General features: G+C 43.5%; 1 protein-coding gene across 1 annotated transcript in view; it reads left to right on the top strand.

Moving 5' to 3' along the window:
• Window positions 1-27060, top strand: part of CPS1 (carbamoyl-phosphate synthase 1) — a 121892-nt gene that overhangs the window by 61191 nt on the left and 33641 nt on the right. The window contains exons 21-25 of the mRNA XM_034785103.1: window positions 2607-2725; window positions 14667-14808; window positions 16803-16868; window positions 18154-18217; window positions 21841-22022. Coding sequence (XP_034640994.1) covers window positions 2607-2725; window positions 14667-14808; window positions 16803-16868; window positions 18154-18217; window positions 21841-22022 — 573 coding nt within the window. The remainder of the gene's footprint in view (window positions 1-2606; window positions 2726-14666; window positions 14809-16802; window positions 16869-18153; window positions 18218-21840; window positions 22023-27060) is intronic.

The raw sequence follows: 27060 nt of genomic DNA on the forward strand, positions 1-27060 counted from the left end.
TCAATCTGAGTAGTCTCATTTGGGGATCTTCATGCTACTCTGTGACCGCATCTTGCAACTAAGGATTAAAATTAAATCATAATTAAATCAGCTCAGCTGTCCAGAACTCCCTGTTAACGGATATAGGGTTAAATTCGTTAATTACACTGACAGTTCTTGCAAAGATCTGCAGCCTTTGGTTGGAAGGTAATGGCAGGCTAGCGGTTAAGGCGCTAGTCTGGGACTTGAGATCTGAGTGTTCTGCTACGAGATGCTTTTTGTGAGTGTGGGTGCCTCTGTTCCCCACCTGTAAAATGAGAATAATACTCCTTCCTTTTGCCCACACTTCATCTTGTCTATTTAGGTGGTAAATTCTTTGGGACAGAGATGCTCTTTTACCAGGCATATGTACAGTGCCCAGCACAACAGAGCCTCAATGTCTGTCAGTGCCTCTAAGACGCCAATGCAGTACATGTAATAATTATTGGATATTTTCAGTCTCCACCATGACTCTTGGCTAGCTGAGGTTGTACTGCATTTGCTGATGGTTTCCACTCAATTCTCTCTCTTATAAACCTTGTATAAATTTCCAAGAAGGCTGACGGAGACACAATAATCTTTCTTTCTTTCTTTCTTTCTTTCTTTCTTTCTTTCTTTCTTTCTTTCTTTCTTTCTTTCTTTCTTTCTTTCTTTCTTTGTATATATTGATTCTTCTCCTGCTTTTAGGACATTTGAACTTAGCCTACAACAGCGGATAAGAAAATAATGTCTAGAGACGCCCCAAAGTTTCTCTGTGGGCCATTCTGCAGGGCCTTTCATTGACATGTTTGCAAAGGGAGATCGCATTGGAAGTAAAGCCACCATTCTGATTTGGTATCATTGTATTTGCGCTTTGTGCAGGCCTAAATGACACTGCAGGGTGCAAAGCAATGAGGAATCAGGCAGGCTGCTTCAGACTTGGAGAAGGCCTGTACTCTAGAGACAAATCAACAGGTGGTTTTAAGCTGGGGAGGCACATATATTTACAAGCACAAAACACCCTTCAGCACCGGTGCTTGTGTTGGCTCCAGTTTTCTCTTTGATTTGAATGGCAAGATCTTTCCTGACTGCATTATAGGAGCCCCAGGAGCCATTTAGAAAGGTAAGGCCCAAGTTAGGGATGGGCACATGACGATGGGGATGGGGCAAAATAACAGTTTTTCTTTTGACTGTTGTCTGAACAAGGAACAGTTAAGCCTTTAATTCCCCACTTGCCCTCCACCGAAACTCCTCGGTCTACAATGGAGCACTGATACACCCCCGTCAATAACTGAGTGAGACCAGTGTTTTGGGTTGTAAAATTTCAGCTTGCTTGACTCAGTAAAAGGTAACTCAGACAGCTGGGATCGATTGGATCAGAAATCCCTAACCAGCTCTCTGACATCTAAATGACCAGCCGCTAGTTGTTATTATCACTGAGCTCTGTTTGAGTCAAGTCTCATCAGATGCCTTCTCTGTCTCCCCCACACATGTCAAGGTTTTTCACTGTTTGTTGGGGTGATGACTACGATGCCCGTTGTGTCGGAAAAGGCGAGAGCTCAGACGCCATTCACAGCTATTGCCTTTTACCGCGTTCTTCTACTATAGTTGAAAAACAACCACAGGAGAGATGCAGAACCCAATGAAACGTCTGACTGGGCCAAGGTCGTACACAGTGTCAACCAGTCTTGGCACTAGGCTGTGGCCCTCGTAAATAAGAGGTATCTGTAGCAGATTATAAGAGAAGATTACTAACACAATGTGGCCCATTTATGAAATGGTCACATGGAAATGGGCTTTATTAAAAAAAATTAAAAGTATAAAAGAAAAAAGAGTTCAATATTTAGCCACATCATAATAATAACTATTAATATCTAGCTCTTATACCTGTACTTTAGTCACGTTTGGGGATATTTAAAAAAAATACTGTATCCTGTACAACATTGCCTTTGGGATGATAGAGTGGGTTTCCTTTTTACCCAGTGAATGTGGATGGTTTGCTAAAAATAAATTTAAAAAACCAAAACCACATAATTAAGCATGTTCAGGAAAGTTTGAAGCCTGCATTACCTTGAGAATGAGAGTGGTGTCACGGCTGCAAAGTTTGGTTCTGGATGTGAACTTTTCCATAGTTCAGGGGTATTTCAGGTTCAGGATTTCTGAATCAATCTATCTTTAAACTATAAATCAGAGTCCATTTCAAAAGCAACCAGTTTCTCAACCACTGAAAACCTAAACCTTTCTTTGATCACATTTGCTTCTAGCAGACCACAGGACTATGGAATATACAGGACCTTGGTAATAAGAGGTACAGATGAGAAGTCAGCAGCAGGGGTTGAACATACTAGAGAGAGAGAGAGAGAGAGATCATGAAGCATACACAGCATATGAAATTACAGCAGGTGTCCACCAGCATCAGTCCCTATTGAAGTCAATTGGAGTTTGGGCAGATACTTCATTGGGAGCCAAATTCTGCAGTCCTTGCTCAGACAAAAGTCTTGGTGACGTTAATAGGAGATGAGGAATAATTACTACACATTTCCAGGCAAATTAGATACTTACGACGTGTTTGTTAAAGTGTCTGGCTTACTATCTCTTCTCTTCGGCAGGCCTTGCATGACGGTGTCCCCGTGGATGATATTCACAAACTCACAGCCATTGACAGATGGTTCATCTATAAGATGCGGGATATTGTGAACATGGAGAAAAGCCTGAAGGAACTCAGCAGGTAAGGAAATCAAACAGCTTTCTCTAAGGATACAGCCTTTTTGCTTGGCATCACACAGCTGGGAAACCAGCTCCAGGCTTGTGCACAAACACAAGTAAGGCCGAAAAGTGACTCTCAGTCCTCAGTGCAGCCTGAGTTATCTTAAACCCTAATGCATTGCACTAAGTGGCTACCTCCGTCCATGTAGCAGCAATTGCACTGAAGAGCGCTGCTCTAGAAGTAAAGGCATCTTGTCCATCTCAGCCGATCTTAGGGATTCTAGATCCCACCTGGATTTAGAAAGTCCTTGATGTAGTTTCAAAGCTAGGATATGCTAACTCTCCCCCGAAATGTGAGATCTGAGACTGCATTTGCATAGCTAGGGTATGGTTAACCTTTCAGCTAATACTCTCAATAGATTCTCCCTGGTGTTTTACACCTGAGAGCCAAACACCCTGCATTTCTGACTGGTTGATTGCTTTCTAAGCTGTCTGCCTTGCTTCCCACATGCTATTCCTCCTCAGTTTAGAACAGCTATAATTCCCGACACATTTAAATATAAATCTTCTGGTTTTTTAAAGTGGCCATATAAAATGAACCACAATAGATAGCAGTAAATCGAAGCTCCAGGCTGTATATCAGTCTCTGCCTTTTGCTGACTGCAGCTTTCTCTTCATGGTTTACAAGGCCAGCAGAACCTTCTTGCTGAGTTATTATTGTCTGCTCTGTTGCCTGCGTTTTGGATACATGTTGCATTACTGCAGTTGAACCACACGAGGGCACCAGAAACTTATAGTACACAGCACTTGTAGCCAGAGACTGGGCAGAAACATACAAGATGTTTGTTATGAAATATGCTTTCACCTCCTGTGAGTTCTGCTTCTTTGAAAAGCTGTACATTTTTAATTGAGTAGTTTTTGTTTCCCCCCAGAAAGTGAGTTGGGATTCTAGCTAAACGTAAATAAAGGCACAGAGAGGAGAATGCCCCTGGAAGGATACTTATAAAACTCCATTATTACCCAGCATGTGTAATTCCTCTCTAACTTCCATGTCATGTTTCATTTGTGTGCTGGTTTCATTTAAAAAAATCTCATTCATATAAAGTTACTGTGTTTACACAGAACCAATTTGTTTTCCCCACTGTTTCTCAGGATGCAATTGTAATTAGAATACTCTGGAATTATATATTCAGGATCTCAAAGCACTGTCCTGAGGATGGTCATGTCCTCCCATGGTGTAAATTGACATCGCTCCATTAAAGTAAAGGGAGCTGAACTGATTGCTGTTAGCTGAAGATCTGGCCTATTAGTTAATTAAACCTCACAGTGCCTCTGTGAGATAGGTACATTCATGTTATTGCACCCATGATATAGATGGATTAGCTGAGGCACATAGTCAAATGACCTTCCCAAGGTCACAGAGGAAGTTTAGTGGCAGAACTAGAACGAAAAGTGTTACTGACTTCCAGGTTGGTGTGTTAACCACTAGAACCCACTCTCCGTCCTTCTCCCTTTCGGCCATTATTGGATGAGAGCTGGCTCCGCTGTTGCATGCAAGCAAGGGCCTTCTCCTAGTCAGTGCTCAGGTCTTCCATGTGTGTATTCACCGGAGCTACTTGCTTTATTTTTCATCCTGCTATAAGATTCAGTGTTTGCAAATTGGACATAATCGGTTTTAGAGGGAATAATGACAACCCAGAAAAATGATTGCATGGGTTATTACAAGCACAGCTGCATTAGCAAGCGCTGTGTTCATGCAAACATGACTCTCTCTATATGGATATTCTGATATACACATACATACTGTGTGTGTATAATATACTATAATATCGCAGTTGATCCTTATCTTTCTATAATAGTCCAAACCAAAACCCAGATGAGTTCATCATCATCATGATCATCACAATAACAACAATGCCCACCTCTTATCTAGTGCTTTCCATCAGTAGATTTCAAACACTTTACAAAGGAGGGCAGTATTATTATCCCCATTATGTAGATGGGGAAACTGAGCAGTGGAGTATCAGAGGGGTAGCCGTGTTAGTCTGAATCTGTAAAAAGCAACAGAGGGTCCTGTGGAACCTTTAAGACTAACAGAAGTATTGGAGCATAAGCTTTCGTGGGTGAATGCCCATTTCATCAGACGCAAGTGGAGCAGTGGAGTGACTTGCCCAAGGTCACCCAGCAGGGCAGTGGCAGAGCCAGGATAGAATGAGTCACAATCCAGCGCTCTATCCACTGAACCTTAGACGTGGAGTCACAGCCAAACTTTGTGGCTCTGGATAGCCTGTAATCTGCATGTTTCTAAAGACACACAGAAAAGGAGGTCAGTGTTTTACACATAAGTATATTGCTATACTATATAACCCGAGTCCTCACGTCTGAGTGAGATGAACTCAGCGCAGGACCTAAGAGAAGGGTAAAGATAGTTTTATGTCACCTTTGAGCTTCCTTGGGCCAGCCAAGGACAGGTTCAGCTCCCCTGCCTCCCCCCACCAGTGCAAGTTACAGCAATCTCATACCAGCGGTTAGCCACCAAATGGCTGTTCCACCAGCCAGTCATTGCCAGAGCATAGCAGTCATCTGTCCATGCCCTCTTCCCACCCCCACACCAGCCATGCTCCATACACCAGAGTCTGCAAGGGGAAGATACCATAGGGATTCCCTCTTGCTGGGGAAATCCTCAGACATCCAGATCCATTGGGTCGCCAAGTGGTGCAGTGGGGCTGAGGACATGCACACAGAGACAGGGAATATATCGAGAGGATACAAACCCAAGGATGGTGAAATAATGCATTGTAACATGTTAGATATGGCAGGACAACTGAGCATGGCTTGCTTTTGAGAAGCAAGGAACCCCTTTCCAGGTGGGGATGATATAAACATGAATCACGAGACCGAGGAAATTGCAGCGCTCTGTAGTATGGCAAAGAAAGGGAGGCAGAGGTGAGCCTGAGTGCTGATCCATTATGCTAAGCAGCACTCCCCTTAGCACTCAGTAATACAGGTCACTTCATCTTGCACTTCTGTTGCTGAGCTACAGTGTCTAGGCACCACTCTTCCCCTTCCTTATTTCTCGTATCATGCCCCTTGCTTCCCATAAGGCTTGCACGGTTGGCTTGGCTTGAGAAGCATTCAAAGCGGAGGGGCTGGTCGAGGGCAGGCAGAGGGTGCTCTGCCTACCCAATGTTTTCAGGGGTTCGCAGGATGAACCACCATGCACAAAAAACAAGGGGGAGAGGAGGAAAAGGAAAGGAATTGGGAGTTCGCTGCTGTGTGTCCCCATCCCCACCCAACTGCCAGTGCCCCCACCATCCTGTCTACCTTGCCCTATCCATGTGCACCTTACACTCTGTCTCCCTCATTACCCTCCTGTCTCACCCTTCACGGGTGCTTTCACCTGATCTGCCACGCCCATTACGTCTCCATTTGCCTCCTTTGTTTCCCTGGCACACTTTTTCCCAGTCCTCTAAGCATCTGCCCTTCCCCTCCCCTGTTTCTACTGTAGGTGTCACGCATTGCCATTCACACCCCTACATTGTTAGCCAGACAACCAATAACTGAGCTGCAGAGCACGTGACTGGCCTGCTCCTGCAAGTCACACATCAGTACACAACCTCACACTTCTTGCCATACAAGGGAAGCACCACACGGAATTGGTAATGGATCAATGCAGTTTAAGACCTTTGTATCAATCCTCAAGGGTCAGATTCTCCAGGGTGTTCATTAGGCTAGCCCCACTGACTTCACTACATCTAAGCTGATTGGCCCCCATCCTCCGCTGGTATAAATGTGTATCTAATCAAACACGCCCAAGGAACCAAACAGATTGACTGGGGCGGTGAGAGAGCAAAACCAAAGAAAGCAACATGTAAAAAGGGTCTATCCTGGTGCATTATGCTGAAGACATGCAGGAGCTGGGTCTGTACAGGGCCTTTATGTCAGTTGCGGCCTCTAGATGCCTCCGGGGTACAACTAATCAACAATAAGTTAGTGATTCGTTGTAAATGATCGTTTACTGTGCGTCATTACGGAGCCAGCAAAGGTTGTCACCTTTGGTAGAGCGTTTATGTCACGAGCCCAGTCGTGGAATTGTTCTGAGTGGTTCCGATTTGAGAAATGGAGAGCACACAGCTTGGTTTTCAAAGCCCATGTTGAGTTTTCAGGGCTGGCCCTTCGAAAAATCCAACTGTGTATGTTTGTAACAATCCTTTGCTCTCCTGTTGCTCTGTCCAAGTCATTGTGGGCTCCATTTAATAGGAACAGCATATGCCAAATGCTATTAACTGTAGCTATGATGGCAGCTCGGGGTGAAATTTTCAAAAGCACCTAAAGGATGTGGGAGCACAAGCCCCTTTGAAAGTCAACAGCACTCATGCTTTTAAATTATTTCAGCTCCTCTGAAAATCCCATTATGGTTACCTAGCTGCTTGATCAGTGCCTGCAATTAATTTTACCTAACGTTACTTGTGAACCCAAAATGGAGGGAGGGGGCGGATTTGAAAATCAGACTCATCGCATACTGAGTCACATTCTCCACTGGTGTGTATCAGCATAGCTGCAGGAATGGTGCTGATTTACACCTGCCGAGGATCTGGCTCTCTCTCAGTACCAACAGGACTACTTCTATTGTCTGATGAAATTTTTTTTCAGAACCGTAAAAGACTTTGAAAGGGACCCTGGCTGGTCAGCAACCACCTGTTTAAATCAACTGTTGTGTCTGAATTAGTAATCCGTAGAAAGAGGTGATGATTTTCTCATGGCAATTTCCTGGGAACTGTTCCCCATTTCATTGTGGGCGGTTTGGCAGCTCTGAAGAATTTTGTGGCGCTGATATCGTTGGTTTGAAATATGACCTTCCCCGTCCCCTTTTTTTCATTTGAAATGTCAGGGTCGTGAAGTTTCATGGGAAAGTGACAATGGCATTTTGTGTCTGTGCGGTGTTGGAGTAGAGAAGGGGTGTGTTGTGCCTGGGTGAGCCATGAGACTCTGGTTCTTACAGGAGATGGTGTATTTTCTAGGTCCTTATTTCTTATAGCATTTTATTATAATATTGGTATTCCAGTAGAGCCTCCCTGGGCCCAACCAAGTTGAAACAGGAATTAATTCAGGGAAGTTCTATGGCCTGTGTTATACAGGAGGTCAGTCTAGAGGATTGCATTGGTCCCATCCGGCCACAGAATCTGTGAAAAGATTGGGGTCCCTCTGTGCTAGTTGTTGTACATACACATAGTAAGAAATCTTGCCCTGTGCAGAGTTTACAGTTTAAATGGTCAAGGCAGACAAAAGGTGGGAGAGCGGGAGTAGTTTAACCCCCATTTTACAGATGGCCCAGAGTGATTAAGTGATGTGCCCAAGGTCACACAAGGAGTCTGTGTCGGAGCAAAGAATTAAACCCAGGTCATCCAAGTCCCAGATCTGTGCCCTCATCACCAGGCCATTCTTGCTCTTTGGTTAATTTTACTTGAAAAGGTACAGCTGTGCTATTCATGCCGGCAGACCGTGATGACACATGTCATTGTTTGATAATATGCTGATCAATGACTTGTGCTTAGATGCTGGGGATTTTTAAGATTTGTCACTGGACACCTCCATGCTCTTAGGACTGAGAATTAGCAAATGTGACCTTCTGTGACACAGGTCTTCTCATATGCAGAGTGGGCAAGTGTGACTCTGAATGTAGGTCTTGTGGCTTGTAATCAGACACAGAATAGCACACTGGGCAGCAGAGAGAGCCAGCCCCAGAGAAGCATTTTTAACAAGATTCTGTTCAGTGGCCTCTAGAAGTCAACAGAAAATTATTTATTGAGACTCCCTTTCCCGGGCTAATGTCCTTGGGACTGCAAATGGTGTGTTTTGAAAATGGCTTTCTGGAAGCATGACTTGATTTCCAAACACACTGTAGAGAAGTGTCTGCAAAATACAGCAGCTGAAATTAAAGTTCAACTCCAGCATTCAGAATCTGAGGCAGTGCAACGGAAAAAGATCAAAGGGCCATCAATAAACCATATTCATTCTAGGTGGGTGTCACAAAATTGATTTTTGTGGCCTCTTCAGAAACGGATTTTTGCTGCAGTTTGCAGACATATGGCTAACCTGTCCCCCAGCTGGAAAGGTGAGAGGTCGTGGGGCACATCCTCGCTGGTGTGTATTGGAGTAGCTTCGCTGAAGTTCAAGGACTCTGCACTGATTTATATCAGCTGCAGTTCTGGCCCCACTAGAGCTATGGTACTCGGTTTTAACTATTTAGAAAGAATGTATGAAGGCCCATGTATGCACCTTTTCTCTCTGACTGCATCTGCAGGGATGGAAACCAGTGGGGCAAATGTTCGATTCAGTAAGTGAGATGAGTATAGGCTGCATTACGTATACTGATTCAGCAAACCTAACATTTGTGCTTGGTGCTGGATGTCATAGAAGAGAGATTTCATTTGTGTTACAAAGACATTGCAAATAAATTGTGGTTCACGTTTTCCTCCAAAGCCCCGAATACATGTATCACTTTGACATGCATCCCCATCTTGACACACTCGCATGCGCCCTCTTAAGTGTACTTCTTCTACATTTCTGCATGCTATGTATAGAATAATCCATATTGTATCAGTCCATCAGGGCCCTAAATGGATCCTTTACCTGGGGAAGAAGTTTGAAATAGTGACTGCAACCCATTTCTTTGTTGTGTATTTGCCTGCATTGCTCCTGCAACTCATCAACTTCATCCTAGATGTGAACCATCTAGGTTTAAGGAAATAATGGGAGGTTCATGTTACTTAAATCAGTGAGATTTACTGGGCCTGGGCGCTGAGCCTTAAAGATGTAGATCCAGAGAGTGATAGTTGAGAGAGTGAGATTTGTTGGTTTCCATCTCCCGCTGCCCTAAATGTTCCTGACAATTTTGTCTGTCATCTCGTGAGTTTCTTGGGAGGAAAATAAGTGACTACCTGTCTCCTTGAAAGAAGAGGCAAGGAGATAAACAATTTTTATACTGATCTCATGCTTGTAATTACAGCTTATTCTAAATCTTGTGAAATGTCAGAAACAATCAAGGAAACAGATGTGAACCTTGGAAGAACGGCGAGGGTGGGCAGTGGGGAATATGCCTTTTGCCCAGTATGCCAATCTAAAATCAAGCAGCAGGATTGCTAACCATGTCAAGCCCAGTGTTCATGTTAGCTAATGACTTGGGCTCCCAATTCAGGACTGCATTCCTTTTTTAGGGCAGAATTTAACCACGTGATAAAGTCCCATAGGTGCTGTCTTGTATGGAGATGGACTTAAACATTATCTGCTTCCCTGACACAGGGTCTGAGTTTGGAATTTTACACATATTCTACCCTTGATACTAGTCCCATTTGCAAAGCTCTGCCTCCAATAACTGCATGGCTCATTTTCACATTAGAGCCGGTGCTTTCTCAAGGCACGTTTGTTTAGCATTACTTGTGGGCTGGCGGATCAGACAAAAGCTGGTCAAGTGTAAGAAAGGACTGTACTGAAGCATGCAGACTCCCTGGGTAATTGCAATTCTGCAGGCATTGCTCGAGTCAGTTAATAGATTTCCCCAGTTTCTCTGTGCCAGGTGAAAATTTCCCATTAAGGGGAATTTATTCCATTTCCTTTTATCATTTATTATTGAAGACGAAGTGTGAGTGGATGGCGTTTCAAAGATGACAGGATAGAATTTTAAACAAAAACAACAACAGAAAATTCACACTGGAAGCTGAAAAGAGAGAGAGCGAGAGAGAGAATGGACAAAGGCTTATATAGTTTATAAACTGCAAAATACACAGGAGATTTAGCTTTGTGGGAAGAGAGCTGTGCTGCCTAACCATTAAATGATTATGGCAGTGTGTAAAAAGTCTGATTGTCTGGTATGAAGCTCTAAAACTTCAAACTATCGTTTGGTGAAAGAAACTACTGGGAATGAGAATGTTATAAAAGGCTAGAATCGCTGCCACTTTATCTTTTGTTGTTTCGGGCTTGGTTACAAAATGGTGAGGACGTTTAATCTTTGGAAGATTTTTTTGCCCTTGATCTATGGGAAAAGGAAAACCTCTAGGTAAAAAGGGAGGCCAGGAAATCCCATTGGTGGGTGACCGGATTGGGAGTCAGCAACCAACCTGCATTTTCTATCTTCTTCTGGTTTTAACTCACTGTAGGGTCTTTGCCAAATCACTTGGGGTTTTCCAAAGTGCTCAGCATTGGCTTAACTCTGCTCCCATTGACGTCAGTCAGTGATTGGAGAGTGCAGGCTAGAGTTTCTCAGGTAGAGACTGGGAGGAGAGTAAGGTGAGTGTTGAGCACTTTGGAAAACCACATCCTTAATCTGTCTGAGCCTCAGTGTCACCATCTGTTATATGGGTATGATATGACTAACCCATCTTTGCCAAGCTCTTTGAAATCCTCAAATGAAATTTCATTTACAAGTGCTCAGCATTAGTTTTATTAAAACATAATCTATCTAAACATAACTGTGTCTGGCTGGCTTAGAGATGAATACAATCTGCAAAATGTGCATCCAGATCTGGGTTTCCAAACACCTAAAGTTCTGAGCAGTTTGGATTCAGGGTCTAGTTCAACCCATTTTAAAGACAGTGGGCTAGATCCTCAGATGGTGTGACAGAATCTGGCTTAGGGGCTGTTTCTCATCTGGACCCAAATTTCAAACACCTCCCAATATTTGGGGGGGAGGGTGTTTTAACTCAGGGTATTAGCTCATGCCCATTTTTAGGGTAAAATTTTGGCCCCATTGAAGTCAGTGGCAAAACTTCTATTAACTTGAATGGTGTGAGGATTTCACCTATCTCTCTCTGTATGCACTTACTGCACATACTCTCCTTTGTATACTACATACACTCAATAAAGCATGAAGACATGAGAAACCACTACATTCATTCTGCCTTGTGGAACACCTTTCTGTCTGATATAAGGCTCCCAAGTCATCTTGCGTATTAACGACACTGAAATCCCTTTTCAGTGCTACTCCCTTGGCAGTGCTACCTCTTCATAGCACCCCAAAATGGTGCTCTAAAGATGATAAGAAAAGATACTATTTCATTCCCCACAGGTACGGTAAATTAGCTATTCACTCATGTCATCCCGTGCAAAATTAGTCATCTTCTTGTTTGACGACTAAGAGTTCAAACCTTGTCTAAGTCACTTGCCCAGGGCTAATGAGTCATGTCTTCAGATTTACAGGCTTTTTTGGGGGTATAATTATGATGAGATATAAAAAAAGCTGAATTGAAGCAAGCTGCAAATGAAGGCAATTTTCTTTCTCTGTCAGTAATCAAATGGCAGCCAGCCCCGTGTCTTCTGGAGACAGCAGAGAGAGCACGCAGCAACCAGCTCATTTTCTTGGGGTCAGGTCCACTCACTCATACTTAGGTAACACAGAATTTAAGAGATGAATCAAACTCAGCTGTGTCCTCGCTAATTGCTAGTGAGGCTTGGCGTCTGTTTTGCCAGAGAAGAGACAGGCGTTGTTGGCCCTCTTCCCTTCTGGGAAAGCATTAGAGCTTTGCGTGTCTGTACTGCTTCATGGGCACATGAAATATTAAGCTACTGCCCCAAGAATTTCTGTTTGCATACACACAAATGGGCTTCAAGCCTGCATCCAGCAGTGGCATATGCAGATCTCGCCGTATGGCTTGCCCTTCCGCTGAAAGCAATGGGGATGCTTAGAAAATGGAACTAGCCCAAAGTGAGCCGATGAGTATTGCCCTGGAGAGGGAAGATAATGGAGGGGAAATCGGACCTTAATAAATCCACTGAGATGCTGCAGTGGTGGGTCATTCCCTGGGAATTATCTGTGCATATGGGACCAAATCCAAACCCAGTAAAGTCAATGGGAGTCTTTGCATTAACATCAGTGGGTGTTGGACCAGGCCCTTTCTCTCTCGACTAGGAGACAGCAGTGAGAATTAAGGAGAGGAGTATTAGCAGACTTTGAAGGATATAAGGTGTTATTCTTGCGGTCAGCCCTCTGCCAGCAAGACAGAGCCCCCAAGCTCTATTTTCACTATGGAATGAATTTCTCACTGTAACGCTAAAGTGTAGCTTTCATACCACACATTTCATCTTTTACAAACACTAACTAGCCAATCCCAACTCCCTTATGAGACAGGTATGTCATATTATCACCACATTGCAGATGGGGAAACTGAGGAAGTGAGATGTGGCTTTGGGCAAGTCACAAAGGGAGTAAGGCCCAGATCTTCAAAGGCACATAGGTGCCAAACTCTCATTGAAATACTTAAGTGTCTGATCAGGGATTAGAATCCAAACCATGGGCCTTGACTCTCATGTGACTTGCACCTGTTTTTTATCAGTCAAACTCCAATGGAGTGGATTGAGCGGCTTGTTATTTAAACCGGTGTGAGTGACAAATCCAGCCCAATGCCTTTCTGCTTTCTGAAGCATTCCAGTAAATGAGACTTCCCCCCTCTCTTCCCCCTCAGATAACACAGTGATATTTATTTAAAAATACCACAAAGCCAAGGACATAATTCAAAAGCTCTGATTTAGGAAAATAGCTTATTTGTTAATCATTTCCTCTTTCCTGATTCAGTGCTTGCTTGCATATAAAATATTGATTTATTGGGCAAGCAAGGATGCTCTTGGCAATGAAGATGGAAACAGAAGTGCTGATAAAAGTATGTAGGCTTTTTTATGGTTTGCAAAAGCTTAGCTTAGAAAAGGTAGCTTAGAAACCAGAGAGAGAGACAGAAACTTTACCACAGCAATAGGTAGAGGCAAAGAAAGAAACATAAGCTGATAGAGGAGGGGAAAAAATGGGAATGGAGATTGAAAATGGAAAAAGAGAGCTGGCAAGAGACATTCAGTTCAGCTGGGGATGTGCAGAGGTGGCCAGAGCATAGGGGACTTGGTGAAGGTACCAAAATATGTGATATCTGAAAAGAGAAGAAATGGAAAGAAAAGAATTAAGCCTAGGGGATGCTGAGAAATCTTGGAGAAATCTTGTTGAAATTAAATATAAAATAATGAATGGGATAGAGAAGGTAAATTGGGTGTGCCTGTTTATCATCTTTCATCATGCAAGAAGGAAGGGAAGTTCAGTGAAAGAGAACACATTTGAAATTGATAGAAGAAAATGTTTACTTCAGGATATTAGCCCGTGGAACTAATTGCCACTTGACAGCATGGAGACTAAATGTTTAGCTAAGGACTCGCCATTTATATAGGATCAGTGATTGTTTAAAGTTATATAGACTGTCATGCTTCAGAATATAAATCAACCATGGACTGATGGGGTTAGGAGAAAATTCCACTGGTGAGTAGGTTATATCATAACTGCCTCCTTCAAGGTGCTTGAATGTTCTTCTCGATCATCAGGTGCTGACCACTGTCAGAGACAGGACTCTGGGCTAGACAGACTTTGGGTCTGATGCAGTCTGGCAATACCTATGTTTTTAAATTTATAATGAGAGAAAAAAGAATAACAAAGTGAAGTTGGGGGTAGAATGGGGTGTGGGTGGGAGAGTTTGGATCCCCTGAACCTGAAGATGGGGAACAGGCACCTGCGAGATATCTGTTCAGTTAATATTGTGCTGGACTGGATTTGTGTTGTCTGAGTATGATGTGGGCCTCTAGTGGCTTGCCTGCTGAGAGGATGAGGCCTATTAGGAGAAGCTAGGGGAGCTGTCCTTTAGCTCAGAATGGTGATTTTGCAGCTGAAAGAAAAGGGTTTGAATCCCAGCGCCCCAGATGTGTGTATATGCTTTATTGAGTAGTTGTCTGCAGAGGACATACAGAGGTAGTCTCTTGTGTGTAGGACAAGCATTTGATGGCTTAGGGTTAGCTAAGCCCATTTCTTCTCCTCCTTCTTCCCTGTAAACACACATGCTCTGACAGCGGCCATCTCCGGGTACCACATGGCAGACACAGATTCACACATGCTCATCTATTACCGTAATGGACTGTATATGTCTTATATTTAACCCCAGTGAGTCAATTCCAGAAGAAACAATGAGGAGGGCCAAACAGATCGGCTTCTCGGATAAGCAGATTGGGAAATGCCTTGGAGTGACTGAGGCGCAGACCCGGGAGCTGAGGCTGAAGAAGAACATAATACCTTCAGTGAAACAGGTACAGTACAAAGCATGTCTGCCATGGCAGCACTGCTGTTGGGTTGGGGTCTGGGGACCTGTGATGATGGAGGAGACATGCGGTTAATGGGCTGTTGGAAAGCAAGCTCCATTTGAAGTCAAGAGGAGTTTTGGCATTGACTTTAATGGAACCAAGATTTTACCTTATTTATCTTATTTCCCCCCAGCTCTTAGTCCTGTTCTGCAACAGTGGAAGGAAAGTGAGAATGCACTTCCTTTCTCAGCCCCCAAAGAGAGAGACACTTCTTCTGAGTGGCCTGGATTGAAACTTTGCCAGATAGCTTCAGTGAAATGTGAAAGGCTGAAAGCACCAATGCTAACCCACCGCCTTGTGACCGCGAAAAGTATAGCTAGCTTGTTCGCTCTCGGTAGTAACTTTTTAGAGGGTAATGCTTTATTTTAAGTGTCCCATCATTCTGGATTCATTTGGTATTCATTGTGATGGCACTGAGCATAATGAGCTCATCTGATATTCATGACGATGTCATAAGTGCTTTCATAGGTGTTCCATTGTCATTTTGCCTTTCGTTTAAGGGATGCTGATATTGAAGTGCTAGCAGCTGGTTTTTGTCCTTAGGAAAAAAATCATTGAATGCTCTTGAAAGTGCTTGGAGGGCCCATCTGTATCCGTAGGCCCAATTCCAGATGCCAAATATCCTTTTGCTCCCCAGCTGGTGTTTTCCTTTCTTGTCCTCACCTGGCCTGTGCAAACTTGCCAAGCCTTGCAAAACATTCCATAATAATAGTAATGAATGGCAGACACTTATATGGTGCTAATACCATACAGTCATATTATTCATTCCTCATTAGTGTTTGGGCAGCTGATGGGTGTTCATGAAAATGTTTGATAATCCAGAAAGTTTCTTGAGTTTTAGCATGGAAAATTCATACCAGCAGTGCTTTACTGGTATTTCCTGTTCATTGTGCTCCTGTTTCAGCTATCCATTCTGGGAGCTGTAACGACAGCACGTGACTTATGGATGGCCAACCATATGCTATGTAGAATGAGAGGGAAACAGTTGATGGAAATAGTTTGTGAACCACCCACAGTCTGAAAATCATTCCTTCAGGCTGTCTGATGAATATCTACATGCAAGAAATACATTGGAAGACAATCATTATGGTTCATATACCATTCACTAACCAAAGGAGGGGCTACATTATAACAACTGCTAGTGAATATTTCTACCATCTGTAGTCATGATGATCCTCAAGAACAGGGTGTTTGTGCTCACTGTGGAAGTGAGAGTGACTAATTCTTTCAGAGGCAGCTGGCAGATCAGCAGTAAGAACAGAAAAGCCCCAAGGTCCCCGGTGAACTTGGTGAGGGCAGTTTGCGCCTCAAAGATGGAGAAGAACTACTAGTGGAGGGTGTGTCAGGATAAGGGGAACTGGGGTCAGGGGGCCAATGTTCTGTGGGGGGTTGTTGTCAATAGGACACCAGTGGAACAGGAAGAGGAGTTATGCTGGATGCAATGCGCAGGGTTTAATGAAGTGTCCCACTTAACCTGCATTTAGCTTCAGTCTGTGCTAATGAAATAGATGGCAGCACAAGATTCACCCATGGAGGAGAAGTAAAGAAAGTTAGAAGGAGAGGGGCGTGCGGACGGAAGAGAGGATGGATTTACCATGGAAAGTGTCTCTGGACCATGATGCCTTTCCCTAAAGGAGCTTGGCAGCATGCATGCATCGGTAGCGTGGGAGGAGAGCTTAAGCTGGAACTTGGAGGGAGCAGTATGAGAGGGAGACAAAGGAGTCTCATGTGAAGGAGAGGATTGGCTTGAAAGGCTAGGGACATGAAGGAAGGAGGTCAGACAGTGAAAGAAGGACGTCAGAGCTGCTAGATTACCTTCTCTTTCTGCGAGGGAGTGGCCGGAAAGCAGCGAGGGAGTGGCTGGATAGAAATGCAAAATGAGAAAAAAGAAAAAAAAAAAACCCTTGCACCTGTTGATTCATAATTTCCCCTCTTTACAGATTGACACGCTGGCAGCAGAATACCCTGCAGTAACGAACTACCTCTACGTCACATACAACGGGCAGGTAGGTGCTGTGAAATGCTACAGTCTAGCTGCAGCCTAGTCTAATGTCTCTCCCTCTTCCATGATTAGACTCTAGAGACCTTTCAGTTAATTCTCATTTTCTGTAGTTGGTAATTGTTTCAGATGGCGTTATGCACAGTCCCTTTTGAGGAGGGCTGGAACATTCATCCTAAACATTTACTCGGTGCATTTATTGGAAGGTCCTCTACTGACCGCACTTGAACCCTCTCACTGCAGAACGGGCGTAGCATATGCCTCAACAGTGTCAGCTTCCCCAAAATGCCCCACCAATGTACCTCAAACCTTAGACCCTCTATGGGTGAGTGGATACCGTATCTTATTATCCAGGGGCTATTCAATCTTAGGCTTCTCTGCTGACTCTGCCAACCCGGGGGCCATCAGGGGCCATGTCGCTGGCTGTTTTATGATGCACACAACCCATCCCCTAGAAATTAGGCCCACCCATCCATTGGCCACTGAATATCCTGCATGATGGAACTCTTTATGAAAACTACGAGCTATTCATAGCCACCCTGGCTTTACTCGGTCATGTAACTGTTAGGAAATACCAAAGGAAACTTTAGCTCCCTACTTGTCTGGACTGTGACTGCAATATGCTGTGAATGCTTCCAGACAAATAGAACACATCAAGTCATTCTGTCAAACCGGCATAACCCTTTCCTCATTAACTGTCTTATTTTTCACTTCCTCATCTTCCACTGAAGACTTTATCCCCTTGCGCCCCCTCTTCCTCCTTCTCCCTCAAGTTTCCTCCTTGTAGCCAGCTTCCTGGAGTGAAAGGCCAGGCACAGACATAAACTTGAGTCTCTTGAGCTGTAGCATTAAGTGCTAACCACAGGTGCTCTGGGCTGGCCAGGATAGGAAGGCTCTCTTACTGTTATTTTGTTGTATGGGGCCTCCAGTGGGGCTTCTTCCTGCACTCCTGAGTCACCTTTTCAGGTTGTTAGCAGCAAATCATTATAATTTAAGAAAGAATCCTACACTAAGTAATGGGACTGGCATTTGTTCTTCCGAAACTGTATAGTCCACAGCAACCATAATACTTAAGGCCAGTAGAATCTGAGGGCCTCGTCCCACTGAGGTATAACTCCATTGACTTGAATGGAGTTTTGCCTGATTTACACTGCAGTAAATGAGATCAGACTTGAGCCCTGGGTGTCTTGCTTTTGGATATGGGCTGAGCATTAGAAATGGTTTGTTCTCATAAACACAGAGTAAGGGCTGCTGGGGATAGCACCTCATGACTTCTCTCCCTTCCTCCTTAGGAGAATGATGTAAAATTTGATGACCATGGAATGATGGTGTTGGGCTGTGGACCGTATCACATAGGTAAATCTGTCCTCCTTCCACCCTAAAGCCGTCCTGGGAATTCTTGTGGTTCATTTGATACTCTTTTCACATGATAACAAAACTTGCAAGGACACAGTATATAGAATGTGAATTCCAAATACAGAGCTTGCTTTTTCCATTTGCTTGGGGACTTCATTTCATGCCCTGGAAATAAAAAAGGAGCCTTCTTGTTACTGTTCAGCTGAAACCAGATCATAACACCTATCAGGGTACATCTACACTACAGCGGGGAGTCGATTTAAGATACGCAAATTCAGCTACGTGAATAGCGTAGCTGAATTCGACGTATTACAGCCGACTTACCCCGTTGTGAGGACGGCGGCAAAATCGACTTCTGCCGCTTTTTGTCGGCGGCGCTTACTACCACCTCCGCTGGTGGAGTTAGAGCGCCGATTCGGGGATCGATTGTCGCGTCCCGACGGGACGCGATAAATCGATCCCCGAGAGGTCGATTTCTACCCGCCGATTCAGGCGGGTAGTATAGACCAGGCCTCAGTGATTTCCATGGAGATGTTTTTTTATTTCTTATTTGCAGCTAACATTAAGGCTCTTGGAATTTAGTATCTTGTATCCAGATTCATTGCTGTTACACCTAGGATAGTTTGAATGCATGTGCGCCAGCTGATAAATCCTTATTTACGTTGATGATAGCATATGGTTATGTTCAGCCCCCTCTTGTTTGGAGGATTAAGTGTGCTGTTTCAGTTGACCACTGTGATAATAATAGGAAAATACTTGTTTTTTGTAATTCTTTGAGCTGGGCCAATAGCGTGCAGTGAGTAATCTGGTAATTTTCACCACTTCTTCTGTTGATGAATTGTCCCCAAACAGCTTGCAAATATTAACACTTATTCACTATTCCAAAATATTTGCTGTGCAATGTCTGGTCTATAAGTCATTCCCAAGAAGTTTGCTGAAAGTTGTCAATATCTGAAATTTAGACTATGTTGATTAGTTTTGTTCGGACATGCAAGTCACATGGTATGTTTCAGGTCTCTGATTCAAGGATCATAGCTCTTCAAATCAGGTTTGCAATGTGAATATTCAGATGAATGAAATCAGAATTAATTCCCCAGGAATATTCTCTTTTATTTGCTGTATCTGTGAGCAGTCCTGCCAGTCAACATATTAGCAGAAAGTAAACACAAAAGGGCTGCAATGTTGTTGAACAATTCAAGCAAATATTTGAGGAAAGTATTTTGCAGTATTCACCTAGCACTAGTAATTATTTTGGATAAAGAGCATGGGTCTGACCTTGATCCTGTATATTTTGTCATTTAGAGAAAAGCCTTGCCATTTCCAGTAAAAGCAAAGGAAGCTTAAAGTGTGGGGGGTGCAGGGAATGATTACTTGCACTTCTGAATACCTTTTCCTAGTGCAATGACTGAGGTGGTTGTTTATTAATCCTTGGAAGGCAGTTTTGCAGTTTCATATGCTGTCCCTCGTAAAATCAAAGAGAAGCTGTAATTCAGCGAGGTCCATCTAGCTTTCTCCACATTCTTGTATTTGCAGGACTAGAACTGGTCAAAAAATGGGAAGACCATGTTTGTGAAAATTTCAGAATTGTTTCCATTTCTCTTGATTCAAAACGGACCGATCTCCTGTTTTTTTTTCACTAACAGTTCTACAACATTTGAAATTGAAATTTCAAATAAAAACTTTTGTAAAAATCGTTTAAAAATGTTCCCAAAACCTACATTTTCTTACCGACCGCTGGTTTTTAGGTAAACCAGAAATGTCAATAATGATTTCAGTACATTTTTGTATCAAAATATTGGGAAACATTTCTCAGAAAATTTTGTGGAAAAAACCCAACAAAATATTGATAATATCAACAATTTTACACGAGAAGTTTGTTTTAAAATAAAGGCCATTTTTGATGGGAAAAACTTTCTGTTTAGAAACTGTGGACCTGTTTTGTGCAAGATAATTGTGACAACATGCACAATTCAAGATTAATTAAAAACTACTAGGTTATATTGTATATTTTTAAACAGTACCCCATGCTCCTAAACTGGGCTGTACTTTTGGTTTGTCTTGTTGTCATTTTGATAAATATAAGGTACCAAATTAAGATATGATGTAAACTGGCACAAATACATTGACTTCACAGGAGACTATGTCTGCTTATACTAGTGTACCTCTTCACGGGTGATTATCAGTATTACTAATTGGCTGCAGGCCCTCTGCAGCTGGACAGGGCAATTACTGGATGTGCCTGGAATATACGTGTCCACATTCTGCGATTTTCCAGGCTTAAATCCAATACAGTGAAATGCTGCCCACAAATGACGTTCATGTCTCAAAATTGGGCTTCCTGTACATGTAAGGACACTTGAATAATTGAAATTCAATTAAAATGGCTGATGACATTTTGGGTGACCTCTGCTGGAAAGGTCCAGTTCCAATTATGGGATTTTTTCTATACTCAGCAGCCCATAATGAATGAATGAAACATGTAGTACACTCAAGATTCTAGCTCGAGAGGAATGTGGAAATTAATTGTGTGTCAGTCAGTGAGTGACCCTGTATGTTACTAGATATTGTGGAAAGAGCAATTCTGTGCTGTTTGAATTTCGTACAGAACTTGTAACACAATTATATATATATATAAAATAACCGTACAGATAGTTAACAATCTTGTAACTCAGGTTGAGTTCAAGCTCTTTTTGAATAGATCATAAGCATAACAATCTAACGATGTTCCTTTCATTTGAAGACACATCTTTCTCTGTTTATGATAATCCACTTACACGTTGTAGCTCAGAAATGTATGTACCATAGGCATGCTTCTTCATTGACCTCCGTCTTATTTAGTCATTAGCGCCATAGGGCAGAGTTGCTGTAAAATGTTCCCATTCTAATTTGACTACATAAGGTGCAAGCCAATGGAAAATCAGACCTACTGTCTGTTAACTAAACAACGTGTAAACTAAAAGTGTTCTGCTCTCTAGACCAGTGGTTCTCAACCTGTGGTCTGTGGACCCCTAGGAGGGTCCACAGACTATGTTTAAAATTTCCAAAGGGGTCTGCACCTCCATTAGAAATGTTTCAGGGGTCCACAAATGAAAAAAAGATTGCAAACCATTGCCCTAGAAGGTAAGAAACAAACACACACTCGTCTTATCATTTTGCTTTTCTTTCAAACAGGTATCTCTGTAGATATAAGTTTTTCCTCCTCTTTATAGCACTTCTGTACTTTATGGAATAAATGATAAATCACAACTAATATCGTCCAGTGAAGTTAAGGACCTCCGAGCTTATGCCTCTTGGCTTAAATGCTCTCCAGACAAAGTGCGCGTATTGGAAAGCAGCAGCAGTTGGCTGGTTAAGACAGACAAGTGTATCTGCATGCACGCTGTCAGACAGACATGATGGAGGCCTGTCTTCCCTGAGCAGCTGAGCCAATGCACGTTATGCTTGAGAACCTATATTTAAGGGTTCTTACCCTTACCATGCAAAGGCAATTAGATTTCTCGGCCTGACCTGACAAGTGATGCTGTTCTTTTCCTTTAAGCATGGCTGCTATAAGTGTTTGTCTGTGCTCCCTGCTGTTACTGCTTCCTTCTCCCCTTTACTCCTCTGCCTCTTCCTCCTGACAGGCAGCAGTGTGGAGTTTGATTGGTGCGCTGTCTCCAGCATCCGCACGCTGCGTCAGCTGGGCCACAAGACTGTTGTGGTGAATTGCAACCCGGAGACAGTGAGCACAGATTTTGATGAATGTGACAGACTGTACTTCGAGGAGTTGTCATTGGAGAGGATCCTGGACATCTACCAACACGAGGTAAAGAAAAAGAAATCAAAGCAGCAGCAACAAAAGCCCCTAATGCAGACCAAACTTCTCAAAATTCACCTCCCGGGCTGCTTTGGCTGGGGCGCTTTGAGACCCATTTTACACACCATTGCTGTTCCTAGCATAACGCCAAATACATATTAAGTGATTTTGCAAAGGTGACATACGGTGCAATATTTACAAGCAGATTTAATTTGTTGCACAATTTATTGCTCTTGCCGTTCTGAGTCTTAGTTCCCAAGTCTGCAAGCACTTGGGCACATGCTTAACTTGAAGCACGTGGAACGACTCACATGCTTAAAGCTAAAGTGAACTGAAGTGCTTGTAGGGTCAGACCTTATAGTGTAGTGGTTACATGCTGGATGATTTCCAAAGGGTGGGGCTGGCGGGTGGCAGGCAGTTAGGCAGTGACGAAGGAGGTAGGGAATGCACGTGTGCAGTGAGAGTTGGGCAAATAATATAGTGCAGGGGGTCCTAACCTGGGAGTCACAAACATGTGTCGGGAGGTTGCAACCACCCTGCCCTTCCCATATTACTAAATAGAGGGGAGGGAGTCCATTTTGCAGTGGGGTCATGACTAGATGGGGGAGGGATTTGGCAGGATGGAGAAGGTCTGGAAAAGGGGAGTCAGTCTCAGTCCCAGTCTGGAAAAGCTTGAGAGCCACGGGCATAGTGTTTATATTCCACAGAGGTGGACTTCATGGTTGAGATTTTCAAATGAGCCCAGGGGAATTATGCATTGAAGCCTTGTTGAAATTTGGTGGGGGTTGGCTGCCTAACTCCCTTGAGCAACTATGCGAACCCCATCCTAGGTGATGGCTGTGGTTTATTTTGACATTTTCCTGACTCTCTTTTCAATATGTAATGAGTTGATCTCATCTATTGTTTTGCAAATGGAAGCAGGTTTCTAAGGATATTATTGTAGCTTGGGCATTTTCTGATGGTACCACATTAAAAGCAAGAAAAAAGCCAATCAGACCGATAATCCTGTTTACTTGTTCTTGGAAGCCATTCTTGAAAATGCAATCTGTGTCCATCTTCAGAATGGCTTTTCCTGGCAAGGACGGATCCATTTACCTTCTCGCTCCTTTCTACTTCCTATAACGTGTTGGTAAAAACACAGACAGTAGTTGAAAAGCATAGATTCTGGATAGACTGTTGCAAATTGTGATTCTGCTCATCAGACTGTCAGCCCAGTTCTGCTCACTTGAAAAGTTTGCATGTGGTTAATCTAAATAAGCATCTAAACTCTCAGTTGCTTAACCAAAACTGAAGCTCTGAATCTTGGGTGTGGGAAAATTAGTCTGACAGTCTGTCAGAGAAATAACGCTGATGAAACACAGCACATATTAACGGCAGGATCAAAGAGAAGGTAGAGATGGGTGATGAGGGAGAAAATGCTCGTTTAAACACAAATAGCTTTGGTAATTAGCAACTAAGGTAAGAAAATGCACATGCAGAGAATAATGGATTTATATTGAAGTCTGGTTTATCTGTAAATTCCCCCCAACAGGATAGTTCTCCTTTGTGGGTCTGAATTTATACATCTTGGTCCAGATTCTGACCCGGGTTACGCTGACAGGTGTGGTGTCTGTCCCTGTATGATCTGGGACGTTCGGTGGCACCTGCTGGTGTTGAAGCTGTAGTCTGAACCGAAGCATGAGGTGGGGCTGGATGTATTGTGTAAAACTCAGTCCGCTTCACTGCTCTGACTTCATTATTCGGTCATTACCATATTTCCTTGTTGTCACTCTCATCCTAATGAAGTGACTGTAATTAAGTGAAAGAGGGATTAATGGATTTTGGGGAGACATGAGAGGCAGTTAAAATGAGGTAGGTAAAGGATTTACTTATTAGACTTATTTCTTTCATGAGTTGAAGTCAGACCCCTGCGGGCACCTGTAGAGCACGATGCTGAAGTATCCAGCTGGGTAACCCTCATTTGCTCTGTATAATTGTCTCTACAGATTTTAAATTGCTTGCTGGTTTAGAGTCTACTGTACAGACTTTACATTGGGTTCCTTGCAATATCAACATGGGCTGTTTGATGTTTGCTAGGGAGATGTTAAAACCATTCAGGATAATAGGCAAATGTCCGATTATGTTATTGAACGTATCCTAACAATGATGATGATTGAGCCTTAGCTCTTCTCTAGTGCTTTTCACCAGTAGACCTCAACCTTCTTCACAAAGGAGGGCAGAGTCATTATCCCCATTTTATAGATGGGGAAACTTAGGCCCAGAGTGGTGAAGTGCCTTTCCCATCGCCTCCCACCAGGGCAGTGACAGATAGTGGAATTGAACCCAGGTCTCCTGTAATGCATAGTTTAACATATACCATTTGCTACATTATATTATTTTAAAAAGCAATGGGCCAAATGCTTGCAAATGCCCATTAAAGTCAATGCCTGAGGAAAGATTAAATAAAAATGAGGGAGTAATTTTGCTACACCAAACCTAACTGATCCTGCAAATACTCACCCTCGTACTTAACTTAAAGTACAGGAATGGTCCCATTGTCTTCTGTCAGGGTCCTGGGCAAAGGTCGGCAGGACTAGTGGCAGAAGCTTGGGAGCCAAGACCTGTAGCCAGGGGTCAGAGCCAGTATCAGCGTCAAGAGTCAAGCTGAGGGTCAAGGCAGAGTTGGAGTCAGGAGTCAAGCCAAGGGTCAGAGCTGGAGACAGAGTCAGGAATCTGGCTGAGGGTCAATACCAGTTATCCGGGGCCATGTTGGGGTTTTAGGGGTTGATCAGGAGTCAGAATGCAAGTCAGAGCCCAGGTCAGTACTGGGAGCTTGGAAACAGAGAAGCAGGGCAGTTGTGGCAGCTAGCTAGAGATCTGCATAGTTGCCTGGACACTTCTTGGTATGCCCCATGGTATTCTACTGGATCAAGGAGCCAGATCACTCAGTCAGTCAAGGATCACTCAGTCATATCACTAGAGGGAAAACTTCCCGTGGCATGCAACCTCTGTGGATTGTGGGTTGCATGGAAAGGCCAGGTTACAGCTGCTTCCAGGTAGTAGCGTGGGGATGTTGGTTGCCTGGTAGCTCTGCAGGCTTGGGTTTAAGTCCTGCCAATCCTTATAGTCTTTGGAGACAACTCTGAACTCTGCCCCACCCAGTTTTCCGGACCTTTGAGCACAGTGAGCAATTTCAATGGGACAATTCATGGCCCCAGTGCAAGAAAACACTTAAGCGTGTGCTCACATCCCATGGACTTCACTTACATGTGCTGTCCTGAATAGGGTTGGTTTCATGAATCCTGGACCCAGGTGCTCTGAGTTAAGCACATGCCAATGTGTTTGTAAGACTGAGGCCTTACCCTGAGTGCTAGTATGCCTGCTTGGGTAGGTAGTCCCACTGACTTCAATGGCATCTCAGGATTCAGTCTACTCTTTCTGCTAAACTAAAGGAAGGGATGAAAGAGGGAGAGCACTGTAGGACTAAGGGAGTATCTACATTGCAGCCACAGGGCAGTGAAGCTCTGGCAGTGTGCACTTCAGTGTGTCCCAGCCAGGCGAGTTCCAGGTGGGCTTGTCCAATCGCTGGAGTCTGTGCTACCATAGCTTCGCTGCTCCAGTCCTTGAGCAAGCTAGATTAAAGCTAGCTCAGATATGTCTCCATGACCTGCAGTCACACCCCATGACTGCCGTGGAGACATACCCTAACAGTTACCGTTTGGAGTACTGTAATTAACGATGAATGTATGGGATTTTCTATTGAACGTTTAGATGGCAGACAATGATTTAAAACAAATATTCCTGCCCCAGATTTATTGGGTTCTCGTTTCCAGCAGAGCTTCTACCTCTTTTTAATACCTGGCTGTTTAATACCTGGCTCTTCCTATCCTTTTTCAGTTTATTATTCCATATTTCAGATTATTCCAAAGCAATTCATAAAACTAAAGGAGGCTCTTTGGTACAGTTTTAATGGTCTAAATTTGTTTTCAAGCTCCGTGAAAAAGAAAACCCAACTCTGTTACTAATGGTGTTAAAAACAAGGACGAAGTGAAGAGAGATTTTATTATAAACAGGATGAAATTTTCATGAAATTATGGAACGAGCATGTACCTTTAAAATATGTACTATCCAAGTTCTTAGTCAGTTCACTTTAGAATTAAAATACAGGTCTGTCACATCTTATGCACATTTAACATGCGCGATTTCAGCTTTACGCGGTCGGCAAAAACAAAAAACAAGAAAAGAGAGAAAAATAACAATTTTAATACTGAACTTGTAGTGCGGGCGATTCCGCCCGCCATTGAACTCAATGTAATTTTGACTATACGCGGTTTTCACTTTACGCGCTAACCGCGGAACGGAACCCCCGCATAAGATGAGACTCGCCTGTATCACTGATGATAAATTGGTATGTAACAAAGCCCATTGCCCTTCACTCGCGTTGGTCTGCAGTACAGTGTTATTCTTAGCTGGTCAGTGCAATATTCTTTTAGTGGGCATAGCCCTCGTAACATACAACAGTGTTCTCAGTGGCTTATCACTGAGGGTTAACTCCCAGCTCATACTCCTTACGGGGTTGGAACTCCTATGACCTCTGCCAGCTGCTTGGACAGCCCATCTTCTCCACCACTCTTGGAGTCCCAGATACCATCCCGTATATGCAGTATTGCAGTGTTGTGTTTTTATAGATGAGATGTGTATGCCAGTCCACTAGCCGCAAATGGAGATATGCTGAGTGAGGGCATATGTACGTGAGCACTTACGCGAGGCAAGCTGTGGTGTAAATCTACTATGCTCCAGCATACAGTGCACTAAGTGTGCGTATGGACCCCGCTGATGCCCATTACGTCAGGGCACACCAGGAAACTTTTAGTGCATATCAGCAGAGTCCCCACGGATGCCTAGTACATGGCCTGCTGAAGTGCTGTAGATTTATAGCTCAGCTTGCTGCAGAGTAAGTGCTGGTGTAGGCATGCCCTGAGGCTGTTGTACGGAGAGACAGAAAAGAAACCAAAAAGAGAAGGTTTGATGGAAGGCTGGATGTTAAAACAAATTTAGGATTAATGAA

Source organism: Trachemys scripta, chromosome 11 (assembly GCF_013100865.1).
Source record: "Trachemys scripta elegans isolate TJP31775 chromosome 11, CAS_Tse_1.0, whole genome shotgun sequence".
Lineage (NCBI taxonomy): Eukaryota > Metazoa > Chordata > Testudines > Emydidae > Trachemys > Trachemys scripta.